The sequence below is a fragment of the Giraffa tippelskirchi genome, chromosome 8 (assembly GCF_054371585.1).
Source record: "Giraffa tippelskirchi isolate mGirTip1 chromosome 8, T2T-mGirTip1v1.2.pri, whole genome shotgun sequence".
Taxonomy (NCBI): domain Eukaryota; kingdom Metazoa; phylum Chordata; class Mammalia; order Artiodactyla; family Giraffidae; genus Giraffa; species Giraffa tippelskirchi.
In genome coordinates this window covers 6,492,818-6,512,765 of record NC_137282.1, presented here as the reverse complement: position 1 = coordinate 6,512,765, position 19,948 = coordinate 6,492,818, and the positions used below count along the sequence as shown (strand labels likewise).

Genomic DNA, 19,948 nt, shown 5'->3' with positions numbered 1-19,948 from the left:
ATTACTTTGCCAACAAAAGTCCGTCTAGTCAAGGCTATAGTTTTTCCAGTGGTCATGTATGGATGTGAGAGTTGGACTATAAAGAAAGCTGAGCGCCGAAGAATTGATGCTTTTGAACTGTGGTATTGGAGAAGCCTCTTGAGAGTCCCTTGGACTGCAAGGAGATCCAACCAGTCCATCCTAAAAGAGATCAGTCCTGGGTGTTCATTGGAAGGACTGATGTTGAAGCTGAAACTCCAATACTTTGGCCACCTGATGCAAAGAGCTGGACTCATTTGAAAAGACCCTGATGCTGGGAAAGATTGAGGGCAGGAGGAGAAAGGGACGACAGAGGACGAGATGGTTGGATGGCATCACTGACTCGATGGACATGGGTTTGGGTGGACTCCGGGAGTTGGTGATGGACAGGGAGGCCTGGCATGCTGCAGTTCATGGGATTGCAGAGTCGGACATGACTGAGCGACTGAACTGAACTGAACAACAAAGGACTTCACTCACACGGTGATGACATTAGCGCACATATATTCGATTTAACTGGACAGTAATATCAGTGATCAGCTGTACTCTACTGATAATCATTATGATTCTCTTTTGTCCTGTGTGGAGGTTCTTTGTGATATGCTAGGTTTTCATTGTGGTCCTCATATCAGGGCTTATTTAAAATAGGTTACTGTACGTGGGTTTAAAATTGATAGCAAGCTGAAGGAACCTTGTTTCGTTATTAAAATTATTTATGCCAACTTAAGATCTATGCCATGTCCTCTGACCTAAATCTCTTTTTAGTTCACTATTTAAGATAAAATGTATTAAATAACTTTATGAAATCATAGAACTTGAAACATAGTGGAGGATCGTTGCTCACAACACTGTGTTAGTTTCTGCCGTACAGCAACGAGAGAGCTTTACGGATAAACATACCCTCTCCTTGCTTGGATTTCCTTCCCATTTAGGTCACCACAGAGCACTGAGCAGGGTTCCCTGTGCTGTGCAGTAGGTTCTCGTTAGTTACCTACTGTATACATGGTAGTGTGTATATTGTATCCATAGTCGTGTCAATCCCGATTGCCCAATCCCCCCCCACACCACCTCCCATCTTCCTTTGGTGCCCATACATTTGTCCTCTGTATCTGTGACTCTCTTTCTGCTCTGAAAATGCATTCATCTGTTCCATTTTTCTGGATTCTGCATGTAAGCAATATTATATTTTTCTCTTTCTGACTGACCTCACTTTTGTGACAGTCTCTAGGTCTACCCACATCTTTGCAAATGGCCCGATTTTGTTCCTTTTTATGGCTGAGTAATATTCCATTATAGATATGTGCCGTAACTTCTTTATCTGTTCCTCTGTTGATGGATACTTAGGTTGCTCCCAGGTCCTGGCTGCTGTAAACAGTGCTGCTGTGAGCATTGAGTGGATGTGTCTTTTCTGAGTTATGTTTTTCTCCAGGCAGCTGCCCAGGAGTAGAATTTGCTGGGTCATATTGTAAATCTTCACATGTCAATATATATTTTAATAGAATGTTAATGCTTGCACTGTATTTCATTATATATGCTATAAGTCATTTAACTTATAAGTTGGGATTTTTATTTTTTCTAATTAATGTCTAAAATTTGTACATTAAGGATAGTTTTACTCTTGACTGCCATATATGCTGCTTATAATTTTTTAGCTTGCCTTTTAACTTTATCTGTATTATTTTAAACACATTCAGCTCTTAAATATTAAGCCAGACGGAGTTAGGGTACAATGGAAATAACGGAAGCGGCAGAGTGGAGGTGGAAACTCAGAGAGAACAAGGAATCATGGTGAGATGCTCTGACTTTCCTTTACACTTTGTGTTAAGGTTTCCCGCTGCCGAAGTTCATCTTCCTGTAACTGGTCCTCTCATAAAGAGTAATTCTGCATTTGTAGCCTAGTAAGAGGAAAAAATGATCAGGATAAAGCGAACGATCAGGACTTCCCTGACGGTCCAGTGGCTAAAACTCTGAGTTCCCAGTGCAGGGGGTGTGGGTTCCATCTCTGGTCAGGAAACGATCCCGCATGCCACAATTAAGACCCAGTGCAGTCAAATAACGGAGAAGGCGATGGCACCCCACTCCAGTACTCTTGCCTGGAGAGTCCCGTGGGTGGAGGAGCCTGGTAGGCTGCAGTCCACGGGGTCGCTAGGAGTCGGACACGACTGAGTGACTTCACTTTCACTTTTCACTTTCGTGCATTGGAGAAGGAAATGGCGACCCACTCCAGTGTTCTTGCCTGGAGAATCCCAGGGGCGGGGGAGCCTGGTGGGCTGCCATCTATGGGGTTGCACGGAGGAGTCGGACACGACTGAGGCGACTTTTAGCAGCAGCAGCAGTCAAATAAATAATTTTTTTTTAAAATTAAGCAAACGATCTTTATTTCAGTGGCAGTAAAGTCAGTGTTTGAAGAGAAGACAGGAATGTATCTGTTTTCAGCTGGGAAGCAGCATTTTGGTACATGATGCTTTGCTTTGCTTTTTGCTTTTTCATCTTTCTGGCATCTTTGTTTTAGATCTTATCTGCCAGGAGGTTCCTTTTTGATGAATCAGCTGCTTTTTGAAGTCATTGCCACAATTTTAAGAACAGACCAGTGATGTTGCAGTATTTTCAGGGTTAAAAGCACTTTGATTAATGTGAAATTCATTGTCAGTATACTTCAGGCCAAATTCTGAAAATGATTGCTTTGGTTCAGTTGAATTCTTTTCTATTCGTGTAGTTTTCAAATGCAAGGTTCACTTACTAATTTTTAGGCTTAGTGTTATATATTCTTACTAGAAACACATTCATGTTATTTTACTTTTTATATTTATAAAAACCCCTGAAGATTAGCAACTGACCTTTTAGAAACAGCAGCCATTGTACTGTAGTCACCTGACCTTCTCTGGAAGTCATTGCATGTTGTTTATTTTAACCAAGAATTCTGCTTCCAAGGGAATTCTCTACGTGGGAGTCTATTTTCTGTGGGTGACTACTTCCACCAACAAAAATGGCACACAAATTGTTTGTATTATTAGAGGTTTGCTTTAAACTTTTCCTTGAAGTGTGTATGTTTGATCCCCTCCAAGTTCAAATATTCTAGTGATAATGAAGAATTGAAGGAAAACAACTTTGATTTCAGTCTCTTGAAGGTCTGATGAAGCACCTTCACGTGCTAAGGTGAGGCCTTGCTGAGTCAGTGGTCTGTGTAACTGCAGGGTCATTCACATGTTGGTCAGTGAGCATCACTCTGTCTTACAGGCCGCAGAATGTGCACCAGAGAAACCAATGCCTTGGTCCATTCTTCAAGGGGAAAGACCCTGTAACCAGGGGAACAGTGAGGGTGCTTAGGCCCTGCGGTGGTATGATCTTCTGATTGGTGCCGTCCTAGCAGCAGAGAATTAAAGGACACTTCACCCAGCTCTTGACACTGGCAAATACAAGAGTTTCTCCAGCTAGGATTTCTCCTACTTCCTGTCCTCAGAAAAACACCAAAATTCAAGACAGTCTCAGAAAAGAAAGACATTTTAGCAGAACGTGAAAATTGCCCTGGCAAGCAGTGCATGAAATAAAGTGCGTCTTGTGAAGAGTACCACCTAAGGTATAGGTGTACACCTTAACATTTTACGTGATTTCCATCTTGTAACTCTGAGAACAACCCATACGTACGTTACATACATACCCATATGTGTGCACATAAAATTTCTCTATTTTGTAGAATTGAAAACTGAAGCTTAGATGGTCTAAATAGCCGGAGGTTCCCCAGACAGTAGGTGGCACGACCCCTCTCCATCTTTCATCACTGCTGTACTCTGTGGCCTCAGGATAGTTTATTGAACTCTCTAGGTCATGTTTGGAAATTACTGGGAAGAATATGGATCAGAGAAGGAGACTTACTAGCAGTTCCATCTTTTTCCAGATGATCGTAAATAGGTAGAAAGAACGATTGGTTACAGGCTGGTTATCTCAGCTTCCTCTGCAGATGGATGAGTGACGGGTAGCACAGTGCCTGGTAGAGGTCCCTGTCACAGAGAGGACTGGAGATCAGCCTCAGAGCCCCAGGAAACCCTCTGCCTCGGGGAATAAAATGCTAACCCTAATGGGATCTTAAAGAGTTTGTCTGTTTTTGCTTTTATTTTCAGTTCTTTCACATAATTTTCATACAATTTGTAGGCAGAAAGTCTCACATACCATAAACGGTCCTATGAACATTGTATTTCACATCGAAGTCGTCTTCATGGTTGTTTTTTTTTTGGCCAGATAGAAATAGATTGAGGTGAAATTTCATTTATAAGTTTCTACTTTGTCAGTAGATTTTTACACCTTTGGGAAAGCTGTTGGCTATGCTATTGTAAAAGGTGTTACAGTTGGTGAATAATTCGACTTTAAGAGTAAATATAGACTTAAAGATACACACTAAACATTACCAAATAAGCCCAGTGCATTTGAAGAAAATGCACCTTGACAGATTGATGTGTATATTCTTTTAAACATCTTGGAATTTACTTGTTGTAAATTCTATTTGGAAGCCACTTTTTTGTGTTTTTCTACAACAAAGGACTTCACTCACATAGTGCTGTCCTGGAGTAGGAAATGGCAACTCACTCTGGTATTCTTGCCTGGAAAATTCCGTGGCCAGAGGAGCCTAGCAGACTACAGTCCATGGGGTCACAAAGAGTCAGACCCGACTGAGCGACTGAGCAGACACCTGGTGAATGACATTAGCACACGTATATTCGGTTTAACTGGACAGAAGTATAAGTGATCAGCTATGCTCTGGTGACAGTCATTATGATTCTGTTTTGTCCCATGTAGGAGGTTCCTTGCAATATGCTAGGTTTTCTGTTGTGGTCTTCACATAGGGGATTATTAAAATAGGTTTGTGGGTTTAAAATTTATAGCAAGCTGAATGAACCTTGTTTTGTCGTTGAAATTATTTATGCCAACTCAAGATGTATGTCATTTCCTGTGACCAAAACATCTTTTTAATACAGTATTTAGGATAAAATGTAATTTTATGGACTTGTAGACCTTGAAAGCTGCAAGGACCTTAGAGCCCGTCCATCGGCACAGGTGAACACGCCGAGGCCTGGCGACCTGCAGGGACCCTGCAGGCTTGTGCCACACAGCGGTGGCGTGGCTACGGCCTCAGCAGGCGTCCTGTGTCTCAGGCCAGCACCCTTTCTGTTGTGCTGTTTGCTCAGACACAGGCAGAGGGAAAGGCAGAAAAGAAAGATGGAAGGAAAGAAGGGTGCACTCCAACGTGCTGTCCTGAGGTCCACTGGTCTTGAAGTCCAGCGGTCTAGAGGCTTGGCTTCTTCCCTGTTTATGTCCTTGTTTTAGTGTTGTGGAATAATTATTTAACTTTTTGTTCTGTTTTCCTCTTAAATAAAAATGAAACTGCTTTTTCTGCATCGTATTATGTGTCTAGTCTGTTTTTGTCTTTGTTTTTCCGGTGAGGAAATGAGACTTTAACCATCCTTGTTCTATGAAATGAAGTTTCTTTAAGTCTTTATGCTCCAATGTTCAAGTAATTTATGAACAGGTAACTATGTCTGGTGATAAAATTACAGACCTGGAAGATCTCATTCCGTCCTGCAGGACTCGGGGGACTGAATGACCACTCTGTGCTTCTGCTTACGATTGGCTCCCAGAGCACATTGCTGATTTTCCCAAGTGTAGCAGAAAGGTTTAAGATGACAGATGTGGGATATAGCCTCTAGGCAATGTTCACACTGTCTATGTGGTGTTTTATATCTTTAAAGTCTTGATCCGAAATAAAACCATACTCTAGAAACTACACCATGTTTCCTATTATTAATATAAATATATACTCTTTTGATGCCTCATTCATGAGAATATAAAATAGGCATACTTCTAACAGCGTATAATGAATTCTTGGATTTTAGGTACCTTTTATATCTAATTAAATGCTTAAATTAAGAAAACTGTTTCCAAAGGGAAAGATGGAGAGTTGCTGCATTTTATCTTTTTTTTTGAAGAAGTTATATTATGTTTAATGTTAATAGGAAGCCCAAAAAGATGGTGGTTGATTTCAGGTCCCATTTTTCTAATTCTTGGTCTAGGAAAATGATGCAAGTTTGACTCAAGCAAGATTCTATCAAGTGCCCTTGCAAATAATGAAGCCTCACAATATTAAAAGTTTCCAGGAATTTGGTTGTTCATTAACTGCCTGCAGGGAAAATTTTATTCTTGGGAAGAAGTCTGAAAAGTTAACCATTTGCCAGTGGGCTTAGTAAAGAAAGGAAAGAATTAAAGCAAAATCTATAGCTTGATTTTTAAGGTGTGCCTATAATTTTGTTCAATCTGTAGTCCTGGGAAGAACTTTGATTTAAATAATGGAAATAATATAAAATTCCACATATTGCTTTTTCCCTGTCTTACCGTACACACACTCTGTATCTCAGTATGCTTACCCAAAAGTTTATAATTAATTTACCTTTTATACCATTTGAATTCCTTTTAGTTTTCTCCTATCATCATATGTTGACCAGTAGCCTTGACACTATCTGAAATCTTTATCAGGAATTACAAACATCTCAGCAAACATTTTCTGAGGAAACTCTGCTTCATATAGAGTAATTGACCCAGTAAGTAGAAGATTTAGTCAGTTCACTACCTACAAAGCTACGATTTTTACCACATACCGTGAATTATCACCAGGGCAGTAAACTCAAGAACCAAGTGCTGGGTCGTCTTTCTTAGTGGTAAATACACTTGTCGGTCTGAGTGGGCTACAGTTGCTGTAGTAAATGATCCCAGGCTGTACTGTGGCTCAAACACAGTGAGATGGGTTTCTTGCCTGTCCAGTTGGCGAGGCAGACATGCCTGGTCAGCAGGTTGCTTCCTTCCCTGTAGAAATGTGGCAGCCACTCTCCATTCCGTGCCTTCCTCATCCCCAGAGACTTCTTCATTGTTGTGAGTCTTGCTTGTAAAAGGAAGGGCAGGGGTTCTGTCACTCACACTCTGGTGGCAGGTGGGGCTGGGAACAATCTTTGCAAGATGTCTTCCCAACGGCAACCTTGTACCTGCAGAAGAAGAGGGGTTTGGGTTGACAAAAGGATCTCTCTGCTGTTCCCGATAATCTTTTTATCCATTTCCTGACGAGCCTGTTTGAGTGAGGTTTTTTGGGGGGAAGGGTGGTGGGCATGGGGATCTTCAGAAGCTCACGGATGCCTTGGCTTTAATATAGACTTGCTGTCCTCATTAATGGTAATTTAAAATTTTAATATTTCTGCATATTTTCCAGAAAGAGAAAGTGCTATTTTTTTTTTATTAAAACTTATATACTGTTCTTGTTCTCACATATAAGAATCAACATAAAACCTTTCAACTCTAATGAAACAGGAAGGTGAGTTAGAAATCAGTACATCTACTCCTGACAAAGAAGGCACACGGGATGCCATCTGGGATGATGCTTGTGTGGTACGTAGAGGTGTTAGTCTCGAGCTGTGCTGTAGCAAATTATCCTAATCCCAGTGTCTTAAGACAACACAAAGGTGGTAAGCCCTGCCTCTGTGGTTACGTGTCCTCTGTCTCTGACCTCCTCTATCTTTCATGTAAGAACGCTTGTCATCCCACTGTGCCTACCAGGATAATCCAGGGCAGTCTCCCCACCTCAAGATCCTTAACATAATCACACCTTCAAAGTCCCTTTTGCTGTGTAAGGTAACACATTTACAGCGTAAATGAACATCTTCTAATCCAGGGATTAGGAAGGGAACTTTGGGGACCAATATTTAGTTTAACACTAATAGGTAAATAATGTGCAACTCTTTCTCAGGAAGAAGCAGGACAACAAAGAAATGAATTTTGGGTTGCTTTTCAGAAGACAGCTTACTCATCAGACTCTGCCAAGTAGTCACAAAATGTTGGTTCTGGAAGGAACAGTAGAGATTTCTCATTTAACACCCATCCCTCTTAGGTGAGGATTGCAGATCCCTAAAGAATGGAGACTTGCTGAAGGTTATTCAGATCTCAGAAGCAGAGCTTTGGGATATTCTGAGTATTTTAATATAAAGGAAGAGAAAAGGGACCTTGTTTCTATCTTGAAACTTGAAATGCCATTTAAGAAGTTTTTTTTTTTAAATAATACTAATACTCAGATGACAAAGCGTTCCCAAGTCTACTGATGGCAAAGACGTGATGTCTTAGTTTATCATGGACTCCACACCTCAATAATATAAATAAAAGAAATATCTCTCTTGTTTAAATAGATCAACAAGGAGACAGGCTTCAGGCTTCATATTTGAGAGAAGAGTTTTCATGATGAGTCTTACTGTCAAGTACTTTTACTGTTGCCTAGAAAGGAGTGGATTGTATTATAGAAACACTGGAAACTCTCACCTCTCATCACCAGCCCTGTGTTTCCTGCTTTTTCCCCTTTGTTTGTGCTGAGCACTCAGTACGTGGAGAGGCTGAGTGCTCACCACGTAATCTGAATGCTGAAATGCTTTCAGATTTCAAAGACTTGGTATACAAAGAGGATTTTAATTTATTACAAATTTTTGTATCGATTATATGTTAAAATGATGATGTTTTAGATAATGTCAGGTTAAGTAAAGTATATTATTAAAGTTAATTTCACCAGTTTTCTTTTTACGCATTTTAATAAGGTTACTAGAAAATGGTAAATTATATATGTGCCTTTCATTGTATTTCTATTGAGCAGGACGGCCCTGAACTTTCCCATGTAACTAATGAGACTGAACAGCTCCCCTTCATCCTGATCAGAATGAGTAAAAGCGGCACAGCCAGATTTTTCAGAGCTCGCTCAATAAAAATAAAATATTTCTTATTTAATCTTACACTCAAAACCAGTAGACTCACCATGACTTGGTGAGTGAGTGTGATGCTGTATTACTGTAGTATAGTAAAACCTTGATAATTCTGGGGGGAAATTACAATTAGGACTTGACTCAAAGAATGCTTTAAAAGAAATACACATTTCTTTGCTTCTAGGAATGTATAAAAATACAAGCTAAGCTCAGGACACACAGAGTAATGGTAAAAACATAGTTTCCAGGAAACTCAGTAGATTCAGCAGTGACTTCAATTCCTGATTTCAGCTGAATGACTTTAGGCAATTCAGCTAACTTCTCTGAAACCCATCTCTACAATGAGATTGATAGTATCTATCTAATAGGACTTATCCTAAGGACTATACGCGAGCGATGCTGTAAGTGAAGTGAGGGCCCAGGTCAAGATCCCTGGGTAGCAAACTCTGAGTCAAATATTAACTCGTGGGAAGGTTAGTGGGGAGTGACCTGCAGATCATGCCAGGGAGGGGTGGGGAGCACTGTGGAAGAGAGAGGGAAAGAAGCTGGGCTCTGATGCAGTCGCTATGGAGGCCTCCGTTGACCTTCGCGGAGGCCTGAAGTGGAGAGGTGGCCCTGCGGAGCTGTCCTGCAGGGCCTGAGGGAGCAGGCAGCTCTCCTCAGCTCTGGGCAGCTCTCAGAGGGGCCGACGGCCGAGGCCGACGCGTCCTTCCTTCCTGAGGGGCCAGCGGGGCGGCCCAGCACAGAGTCCGCCAGGGCTGTTCCTTGCCCTTTCCCTCGCAGTAGGAAGACATGCTGTTGTGTTGTACGACGTTATCATAATTAATTTAGCCATTTGAATGGTTTCCCATGCTCTCCTGTTACAAACAACGGCAGGTTTTGAACTCATCTCCTGGAGCATATATATATATATATATATATATATATATATATATATATATATATATACAAGGGCACTGCCAGGTCACATGGTGACAAACTCTACTTGGCAAGATAACGTCAGATTGTCTCTCAGGACATTTAGATGGAGGAAGAGCATAGCAGGTGAGATGGGACCCCAGGAAGTTTTAATGGCCCTGTTACATTCTGTTTTACATATCGGGGGTGGGGATTTGAAAGGTGTTTATTTTTTATTATTATTAGTTTAATATTATTCATAAACATTACTTTTCTATTATTTTGTACATCAAGTAGTACTTAGTAAAAATACCCCTTGGAGACAATAGACAGCAGTTGCCCACTAGGTCGGTGAAATCCCTCAGGGTTTTTTCCTAAAGTTTGTGAAGAGGACTAATAGTGTGTTTTTAAGTTATTCGGTGTCTCACCCGGTTGTATTTCTGACCCGTTAGGGCGAGAGTCGTGAAAGATGCTGTTACCCTCTTTCTTTCTCACCTCACACCTGCGCGGGGGCTGCCAGGAACCAAGGCGGAGTGTCCCCACTTCCTCTGAGAGACGTTAGGTTTGCGTCAGACTGTCACCCCAGGTGGGGACCTCAGCCTCCCTGTCACGCTGACTCTCCTCAGCCCTTGGTTGCTGCTCTTCTTTGTGAGGAGGTGTCTTCCTTCTGCTAGAGATGTTTAGTCTTCTTGGGGTGGTTTTGTCCTTGGAGAATTTGAGAATTGCACAGCCCAGCTCTGATCCCTTTTGAATGCTGTTTGTCTTAGATTCTGTTAGATGTCCACTTACTGGTTCCTCTGACATAAAAATGTGTATTGGACTGTTTTTAACATCCCAGAGTTAGTAGCATTTTTATGGGGGATGCTATAAATTTCTAGCGCGTACTTGACCAGCACTGAAGATCCCCTGAATGAGCACGGCTTAGTTGAAAACCATTTCATTTATCAGAATAATTTTAATTTATTATCTGAGAAATAAAAGATTTCATCTAGAGGAGGGACCTCACTGTTTAGTTAGAGTTCTGTAGAATGTTTTCTCCAGAGACTTAGGGAGCAGTACGGTGGTGGGGACAGAGCAGATGTGGGAAGTGGAGGTGGGTTGGGAGCAGTAGAGAGAGGTTTAAGGCACAGGAAACATGAATGTTTTATTGATGACCATTTACTATTCGGTGGCTCGGGCTTAAATAGGAACCAGGATCATCTTAATCTTTGTTACGGAAGCGAAGCTCCAGTTGAGCTATTTTATTGTTCATTTTGTGAAACTTTGGCGGGAGTATTTCAGATCTCAAAATTACAAGTCTCTTAGCACTCTGGATCTAGCTTTACTCCCCAATTATCACAAATATGCCACTTATACGTCAGCTGCTGCGCTAAGTGCTTCATCGGTGTTTCTTCTGCACCATCACCAATAATGTCATTTCTTGCAGCTGGGATTCTTAGCTACAAAATAAATGGAAGCTGACATTGGATACCTGAAGGGTAAAAGGAAACTCCTGGGAAGTCGTCAGGTAGCTCACAAACTGGAGGAAGCTATTTGAGAATCATAGTGGGACGGCAGGGTCCCCCCAAGGAAGGCTGACTGCAGAGGAAATGCCAAGTGGCTTCCACGGGAAAGGGGAGGGCAGCCACCACAGCTGCCACCACTTCCGCAGCATGGATGCTCTGAGCCTGTGTCTCTGTCCCTCCCTTGGGAGCATCAGGTGGCCGAGCTCAGGTCCCACGGCCCCCGATGCAAACTTACAGGGACCGGGACGATTGGTCCCCTCTCTGGCACACGGTAGGATTTCCCCTTAAATAGGAAGTTGTTTTTAGTGAGTAACCTGAAATCAACAAATGGCCATTGAGTCATGTTTTCCCCATTTTTCCTTGAGATCCGGAAAATTTAAGTAACTTACCCAGAGGCGTATGTTCAGTCAGGGACAAAGCCAAGATGTGAACACAGTCTGCTTGGCTCAGAACCGCTGCATTTTGCTGCCACTTTAGTGCTGTTAACCTTGAAGATGCCGCCGCTACAGTCTCGGCCACCCTGGAATTTGGAGGAGGCAGAGAGTGTTAAGTAGAAATCTACTGGGTTGGTTTGTTTAGTTTTTTAGTGTGTTTTTTTTTTTTTTAAGGTTGCACATTTCCAGCTGATCTGGTTCCACAGAAACCGTGCAGATGTTACTAAGGACTCCTTTGGGGGTGTGGTGATAATATAACCAACAGTTTGGGGAAAATATGTTTGAAACAGTCCTGTATCTTCCCAACATCAAAAAGTCTGACTCGGTTTGTGAAGCTAATTGTTTGATACCCTGTGGTATGGATAGTCCAGCCTGTACCTATTTTAGAATGGACCAGACTCCTAAATTTGCTCCAAGATTTTTCTAAATCCTTCAGGAGTTCACTTGAGGGTAAGCTGCTGCCACTCCAAACTCTTCCCTAGACCTTCTGTCCCTGGAAATGACCTTCTGAAGACATGGAGCACAGCTTTGGTCTTACAGGGATTTACATGGTTCCTTTCTGTGTTACTTTTTTTTTTTTTTTCCCTTTGGTTGGAATTCCAGAAAGACCTTGCTGATTGAGAAGTTTAAAATAATATTCGTGTGGAATGGGCGGTTTGGTGTGCTGTTCTTTCGAGAATGAAAGGCAGCGGTGAGTTTGGAAACACAAGCAAAAATGTCTCCGAATGAGCGTGTTCCCCTGGTGAGCCACATAACCACCGCGGCCGCCCGGAGGCTGCGTGTGCCCCTACCCTGGCCCCTTCCTGAGCACCCTGCGGGCCGTGGCCCAGTGTGGTTCCCGCAGCGCTCAGGGAGGCCTCCCTCAACTCCGGACGACCAGGTCTGAACCTGTGGAGACGCAGGGTTCGTCATGATGGCACATTACTGTTTTACATTTGCTCGTGTGATTATTGGACTATTTTTGATGAATGATTCTTTGGTTGCCGTCTATCTCAGTGTAAGCCCAGTGGGAGAAGAGATCTATCTGGTTTGGTTTAACATTGTATTCCTAGTGCCTGACATCAGAAATGAGGGAAATCATTGTGGTGAACGGAATTAAATGGGTGTTTTCTTTTGCACTATGGAGCTTATAGTTACTCTCGTGTAACACCAAGCGGTGACCATTTTTGGAGAAATTAAGTATGATTTGAAATTATTAAAGACTGATAGACACTGATAAGAGACCCAGACTACTAAGTGAACTAATCAAAGAAACAGAAAATGAAAATCTGTGGGTTTGCAGGACTTCCTGATAAATGAGAGTGAGGCAGCAAAAACTGGTGCTCTCTCTGCACCAACCATTTTTGGGTTTTTTTGGAAAAACGCAAGTAGAGCTATGTACTGTGATTGGCTCTGTTTGTTACTTAGAGAATAATTTCTCCTTGGTGTGAAGCTCCACAAGGGCAGCGATGACTGACCTTTTATTTCCTCCTGGACACTGTGCCTGGCCTGCCTTAGGCACTTAGGGGATATTTGTTGAATTGACACTAAATGTTATTAAGAGATTATTATGGGCAGGTTTATTGGATTGGCTCCTAGAACAGCATATTTTCTCAGCACTGACCATTGCATCGATCGGTTTACTCACTAGAATTGGTTCGCAGACTGGCCCCCTATGAGGAGGACGAGGAGAGACTGAAGGAAGGCTGGTAGGGGCTGGTTTAATACGCAAGGGCACTTACCAGGCTTGTCTGGAGTGGCCGAGAGACAAGCCGATCTCTGCACCTGCCTCCAGGATCTTAAAGCTTATAAGGAGACTTACCTGAGTTCCTCAGGCAGGCCGTCCAGATGGTCCCAGCACCAGCTGCTGTCTCACGGCCGCGTCCTGGGGCAGCTCCGAGCGTGGGGAAGGCAAGCGGAGGGCACATCCCGAGGGCGGGGGCCGGGTGAGGAGCCGCTGACCGCCCGGGTCCAGCCTCAGGGTCAAGCCAGTGGACATGTGCTTTTGATGACCTCCTCCAGCAACTAGAAGAACAGCTCTGGGGGCTCTGAACTGATACCACTTCTGTACCTGCATTTCATATGCACTTTGAGTTGTAAAGAAGACCTCCGTTCCCAGGGTTTAGTGTCTTGGTTACACGTGGTGGGTGTCTGCCCCTCCGGCAGCTCTAGTGGCTTCAAGACGAAGTGCTGTGTTTCTTCTCCCTGTGATCGTTTGAAAAGGTCCGAGCTGAACGTGGCAGCGTCAGCTACACAGAATTGTGTCTTAAGAACACAAAGATGCAGCTTTCCAGCTTTGTTTTCCTGGGCTTCTAAATAGAAAGTGTAATAGATGACTCTTGTCTAAATGTCTTACGTGACTGGCTTTGGTTTATGAGGGATAAATATTGGTTTTTTTCAAGGTTGGAACTATTTCATGCTTACAGGGTGCTATCCCCTGCCTGGCAAGAATGTTATTTAATTTTAAATGTAAGAAGTTTCTGTGGAAAGACTTTTCCCCATCCTGTTGCTTTGTATGTTCGCAAACCAGATGGAACTGAAGCCTGTGACTACACGGGCCGGGCTGAGGGCCGGGAAGGAGGCAGCTGTCCTTGAGGGTCAACAAGTCAGAGGTACTTGGACCTCCGGCTGCCCATCCCCAAAGACAGCAATTGTTCATTAAGTTCGGGCCTAGTTAACATTCCAGATAATGACTTACGAATGAAGGAAATCTCTAGACCCGCTGCTGGACAGAACTTTGCGCTTTTGTGTCCACCTGAAATGGGGAAAGGTAAGCACTCATCACACTTTTATGAAAAGAGCTGGTGGACAAAAGGAAGGGGCTGTGACGCCAGCTCCTCAGGCTGGGGTTGAAGGACAGAGGGGCCGGAGATCAGGTCCAGTGTGTGTTCCAAGGGACGCGGTCTGTTCTGTCCGGGGGCGGTCTGGGAGGTGTGTCTCATCTGCTAAGGTGGTAGATTGGTGACACGTGGAAGCAGGGTTCGGGCTCAGACTCAGCCAGGCGGGGGGCGGGGGGCCTGCCGGAGGCCTCTTGTGGCTGGACCATGGGCCTCAGCATCTGATCCTGCCTTGCAGCGCTAGAAGGCTGTCTCCTCTGCTGGGTTCCGAATTGGTCCTCAGACTGGAGGAGGATCAGCTGGAAAGCCTGGAAGAAGATGGGAGAAATAAAGCAGGGAGCAAGTTTTTATCTAATTTATTTCTCTTTACTGTTGAAAACCATTTGTTGTTGGCAGGTACTCTCAGTGGCTAGGGTAAAATGGATACCGTTCTCTGCGGGGTTCCCTAGCTTTGTGGTCATGTTGCTGAAAGGGAAAGAATAGGACCCAAGGATGGGAGGATGCTTCACTCCTGCCATGTCAGGGGCAGGAAACTTCCACACATATTCCAGAGCCAGGGTGAGCTCCTGAGCTGCTGGGAGAGGTGATTTTTCAAGCCTCCTCTCTGTACTTATCCCATGAGTGGGCTGACCTCCATTCACTTCTAGAGTCAGTCTCCTCATACTGGATTTCCCATCTCAAGGTGACCGTTTTAAGCCTTATGGCAGTGTGAAAAGATGTGTGGTTGTGGAATGTTTAGTATCAAGAAGCAGATGGCACAGCAGAAAAGCGGCTTGTATTGGACAGAAGTCTCAGTTCTGTTACTTAGTTATGAGGCCCCAGACAGGCCAACGTGATGTTTCCTGGGTCTCAGGAACCTCCATCTATAGAATGAAGTGACTGAAGGGGATCGTTTCTAAGGTCCCTTCCAGCTCTCCCGGCGACATGAAGTGCACATGAATGGCCCAGAAAAGAAATCATTTATCAGCACCTTCGTGACAGTAGCACCAGCCTCTTGAAGGTGTTGGACCCTGGGACCCTGACTCCCAGGTCAGCACTTCATGCTTTACTCTGCTCCGAACAGGCCAGTGTGACCTGAAGACCCCAGGGGAGCCCAGAGACCCTTTCACATCCATCACCCTGTTCAGAAAACAAGCCCAAGCCGGTTTCCTTTTGTACCTCCCTCCTCTCTTCCCTCCCCAGCCCTTCTGCGGGTTGAGGACAACTGGGATGTAGAGTCTTTGCCACTTTGGCTTCTCTCCAGAGCGCATAAGTCAGCCTGCAGCCTTTTCCACTAATGTTTTCGCAAAGAGGAAGGCGCACTGGCCCGATGCCAGTGTCATCGTCCTGCCTGTCTCATCGGAGGTCTGAAAGCCCCCTGCTCGCTGACACCCCGAAGGTGCTCACCGCTGTGCTTATGGTGATAGAATTTCCCATTGTTCCTGCCTCACACCCCCGACTGTGTGCTGTATGCCAGGGACCTGGCAGCATCGGTGCCGTCTACACCCCTGGTGCCTGGTGCCTAGCAGGCCAGGTGAGCAATGTAGTGTTGTTGTCGTTTAGTCGCTTCAGTTGTGTCCGACTCTTTGAGACCCCTGTGGACTGTAGCCCACCAGGCTCCTCTGTCAATGGGATTTCCCAGGCCAGAATACTGGAGCGGGTTGCCATTTCCTTCTCCAGGGGATCTTACCGATCCAGGGATCGAACCCGCGTCTCCTGCACTGCAGACAGATTTTTTACCACCGAGCCACCTGGAAAACCTGAGCAATATATTAAATGGAGTTAAATTCTCAGGGGCTCTGCCTTTTAAGAGGTTTAGAGTTTTTCTGTTGACCGTTAACTGAGACATTTTTTAGAAGTCTGTTAGAACTTATGTACCAAACGGTGTCTTCGGTCAGAGAAAACCTCAGAAGATTCCCAGCCTTCCAGTTAATGGACGTAATTAAATTTCTCCTACAATTTCTGTTTGCTGTGGAAGTCACCTTTATTTTCTGCTAAAGCTTTTATGAAAAGCTGTTTTGTACTTTATAAACAGCTGCTGCTCTCCAGGAGGCCTGCCTCTATTTCATGGCAGGCAGGATCCTCTGAGAGGCTGGCTGACGTCTAAAAACAGTCAAGCCTTCTCAGAGCAGGATGGTCAGGACAAGGCCAGAGTTAAACACTGAATCTAGTTGTGAACCCCATGTGTGCCCAGCACCACGACTGTGGGTGATGTAACTGTGAGGGGAGGAAAAGTAGGCTTGTTCAGAAAACAGTTGGAAAACCACGTTGTTTAAATGGTATTCAAGATGTGCTACATTCCATGTTCACTGTGTCCTTATTTATGGAGCAAAGACTGTGAACGAAATGCCCAGTCTGATGCATCTGTATGCTGGAATACTACGTAGCTCTGAACCAGGGTGAGGTCGGTTTATGTGTGCTGAAGTAGAATGTTTTTTGATGACCAGAAAAGATAAGAAACAATATGTATTGTGCTTCCATCAATATCTATAGCCCATAAGAAGAAAAAGGATGCAGACACACACTCCACGTGCACAGTGGACATGGATGAGTTCTCTCTGAGAGGATGTGTCCGAAACCCATGACATCGCTTGTTTCTGGGCAGAGGGACTGGGAGCTAGTGTGGGAAGGAAACTTAAATTTCACTGCCTGCTCTATTTTACCTTTAGGCAAGAAATCTGTTTTGCATCAACTGTATTTATTTTTCAGAAAAATTATGCTGAATTTTCTTAAAATGGCATGAAATACAATGGAGAAGGGAAACTCCCTGTGTATTTAAGGAGTATGTTCGACAAGTAGTCACGGAGCGCCTGCCCTCTGCAGATGCTGCTGTAGACTCTGCGATGCCAAGGGTGCCCTGCCGACAGGAGACAGCAGTCACGATGGACCCTGATCGGGTGCAGGGCGGGGCTGTGTTAGGAGGGTGGCCAGAGAAAGTCCCCTGGAAAAGGTAACGTTTGAGCTGAACCCCGAATGGTGAGGGCCGGGATCGGGGTGCAGCAAGAGCATGCCCCGCGGGAGGACACCCGTGGGGGCCGTTTGGGAGAGCCTTGGCCAGCGAGAGAGCCTCAGCCTGCGGGATGAGGACCCAGCCTGACGGAAGGGCTACGAGGCGCTGGGCAGGAGCGGGGCGGGGTCCCGGTTGGCAGGTGGGGCTGAGAGCAGGGGTCCCACCAGCTTGCACACACGCCTCCCGGGTGCTGTCCTGAGGCTGCGGAGGCGGGCCTCTGTGCTCTGCCTCTGTCCCAGACGAGACCGGTGGATGTACTGGGGGTGCAGGGAGGGCAGAGGAAGGCTGTTCTCTCCAGACTCAGTGAAAGCACCCACCAGGCTCCTCTGTCCATGGGATGCTCCAGGGGATCTTGCCACTGAAAGGACCTGCTAGGTCTAAAAAGCAGCCCCAGTGTGAGGAAACGGTGTGGTTGTGGTGGGGAGTCTGCCGTCACCACCCAGGCTGACCTCTCCCACCAGTGAGGTGGGGGTTCTAGAGCCCCCAGTGACCCGGCCCCTCACGGAGTGGTCCAGAACCGAAATGAGGTAACACGGACTGCCCCTGTAAAGCAGAAGGTGTTCAACAGGAGAGGGTGGTTCCTAGGAATGAGGTTACAGGAGTAATAATACCAGCTGGGCTGCCTTTGGATAAAGGTGACATATTTGGGCTGAGATAGGATATTTCTGCTAAACTTCCCAGAAATCAGGTTGTATTATCACACATTCCATTCCTGTCCATGCTAGCACATGGTTCTCGTTGTTTTTATGTAACCTTTTCAGTGGAGCAAAGAAAAGGAAGTTCATCAGGAGGAGGCGTGTTCTAACTCCTTATTATGCTGCCTGGCAAACACCCAGACCATGTGCTGCTTTTACCTCCCGCTCCGGGCTCGCATTTGTGACGCGTTGCAGCAGGGTCTTGTGCCTTCCACCAGCACTTTTAGACTTTACAGTGTGGCTCTGCTGTTAGTTCCTCCGTGGGTTCCACCTCAAGCTTATTTGTGTTCAACGGAGACATTGGTCTATAGACTCATCATATGCTTAAGTTGGAATTTTGCATGTTCTAAACGAGCGACTTTATCATCACTTTTTATATCTCAGGAACACGCTTCGTAAAGTATAAAGTCACTGCAGTATGTTTTTAATTTAAAGGATTCAGTAGCTTCAGATTACCTGGGAAGAGAGGAAAGTTTTCCTTAAAGTAGCCAAAAATGATGTCATAGGCTCTAAACTTGGTGTTATTCCTGAAGGAGAGGAGAGCTCCACGATCTTCCGAAATCTGTTACCTTATTTTAGACCAGATTCTAGCAAGATTCTCTGATGTCTTTGTTTTGCGTATAGCAGAGTCAAAGCATCACGTGCTTCCAGGGTAGGAGATGGGGAGTGAGGAGGCCTGAGAGGGCGGCAGGGGGCGCTGCCGTGGGGCTCGATCCGGACAGCACCCGCCTGCCTCACTGCCACTGGGGGCGGCAGCCCCCAGCGGGAACAGCGCTCAGGCGCCTTGGGGCTCCACCATGTACTGGACGAAATTTGTGTCCTGAGTCATCAAAGGAAAGATCAGACTTGAGGAGGGGTGTCGGTTGAGGCAGCACTGTCTTTCTAGATCGGCGTTTTACAGACTGTATTAAAATGGCATTTATACTGATACTAGCACTGAGACCTCCTGTATACGGAGGCTTCTGTGGCCGACCCTCTGTACCCCTGGGGCGTCAGATAAGTGAGTCGTTGCAGTCCCGAGTATCATACTCAAAACTTCACGTGTCCAGAACTAACGTTCTCCGGTCTTCTGTTGGCTTTGGGGGTCTCTCATTTGGGGGGCTGTGTGCATTTCTGTGCCAATGGCATTTCTTGCTCTTGGGAAGGCCTCTTGCTTCTTATTGATCAGAGTTGGCTTTATCTGTCTCGCCCTAAGCCATATTTAAAGCTAACCTGTGCGAACCAATTGATTTTTTTTTTTTTTTTTTGTAAACTTTCCAGCCTGAGAGGGAGGTGGCATAGCATCTTTATTCTGGCTTTCTCGTACAGGCTGACCACATTCCTAGTTAAATGTCTGGCTCTAGTAGTAGTCTGAGGCTGTGAGAAACATTTAATTCTTCAGAAAGCAGTGCAGTTTGAGTTACTGTGAAACAGTGCGTGGCTTGAAAGAGGGAAGAGAGGAAAAGCAATGTTTGTTGGGATGGCTTTGTGGCTGTCGTCCTTGTCCTCGTCTGGAACTGACTGACTGAGCCGCTTGATGCCCAGCGTATTCTCTTTTTTTTTTCTTTCTGGAAATTCATCTCTGTTACCACCCCACATGGTGCCTCACATTACTCGAGACTTTGATTTGTGGTCTCTCTATTTTGTTGTTGACGTTAATGAGCTTGCTGCACAATCGCAGGAGAAATAGTGTTGCTATTTGGAATGTTAATGAATTGCTTGCCTGGCCAGTTGCCATTTGTTCTAGTGTGTGAATATGAAAATGTGTGTGTGTGTGTGTGTGTGTAACGGGGAGAGACGAGTAGCAAGGCTGGGACTGCATTTTTTTTTTCCCTGTTCGC

At 44.9% G+C, this 19,948-nt stretch overlaps 1 protein-coding gene across 45 annotated transcripts in view; it reads left to right on the top strand.

Moving 5' to 3' along the window:
* PSD3 (pleckstrin and Sec7 domain containing 3) overlaps window positions 1-19,948 on the top strand; it is a 540,565-nt gene that overhangs the window by 314,423 nt on the left and 206,194 nt on the right. For 4 of the 45 annotated variants that reach the window (XM_081521128.1, XM_081521151.1, XM_081521144.1 and 1 more), the window contains one exon: window positions 3,256-3,586. The exons of the other annotated variants lie outside the window; for them this stretch is intronic. In XM_081521128.1, coding sequence (XP_081377254.1) covers window positions 3,256-3,345 — 90 coding nt within the window. In that variant the 3' untranslated portion in view covers window positions 3,346-3,586. Of the gene's footprint in view, window positions 1-3,255; window positions 3,587-19,948 lie in introns of those variants that run through there. 45 annotated transcript variants of the gene reach the window in all.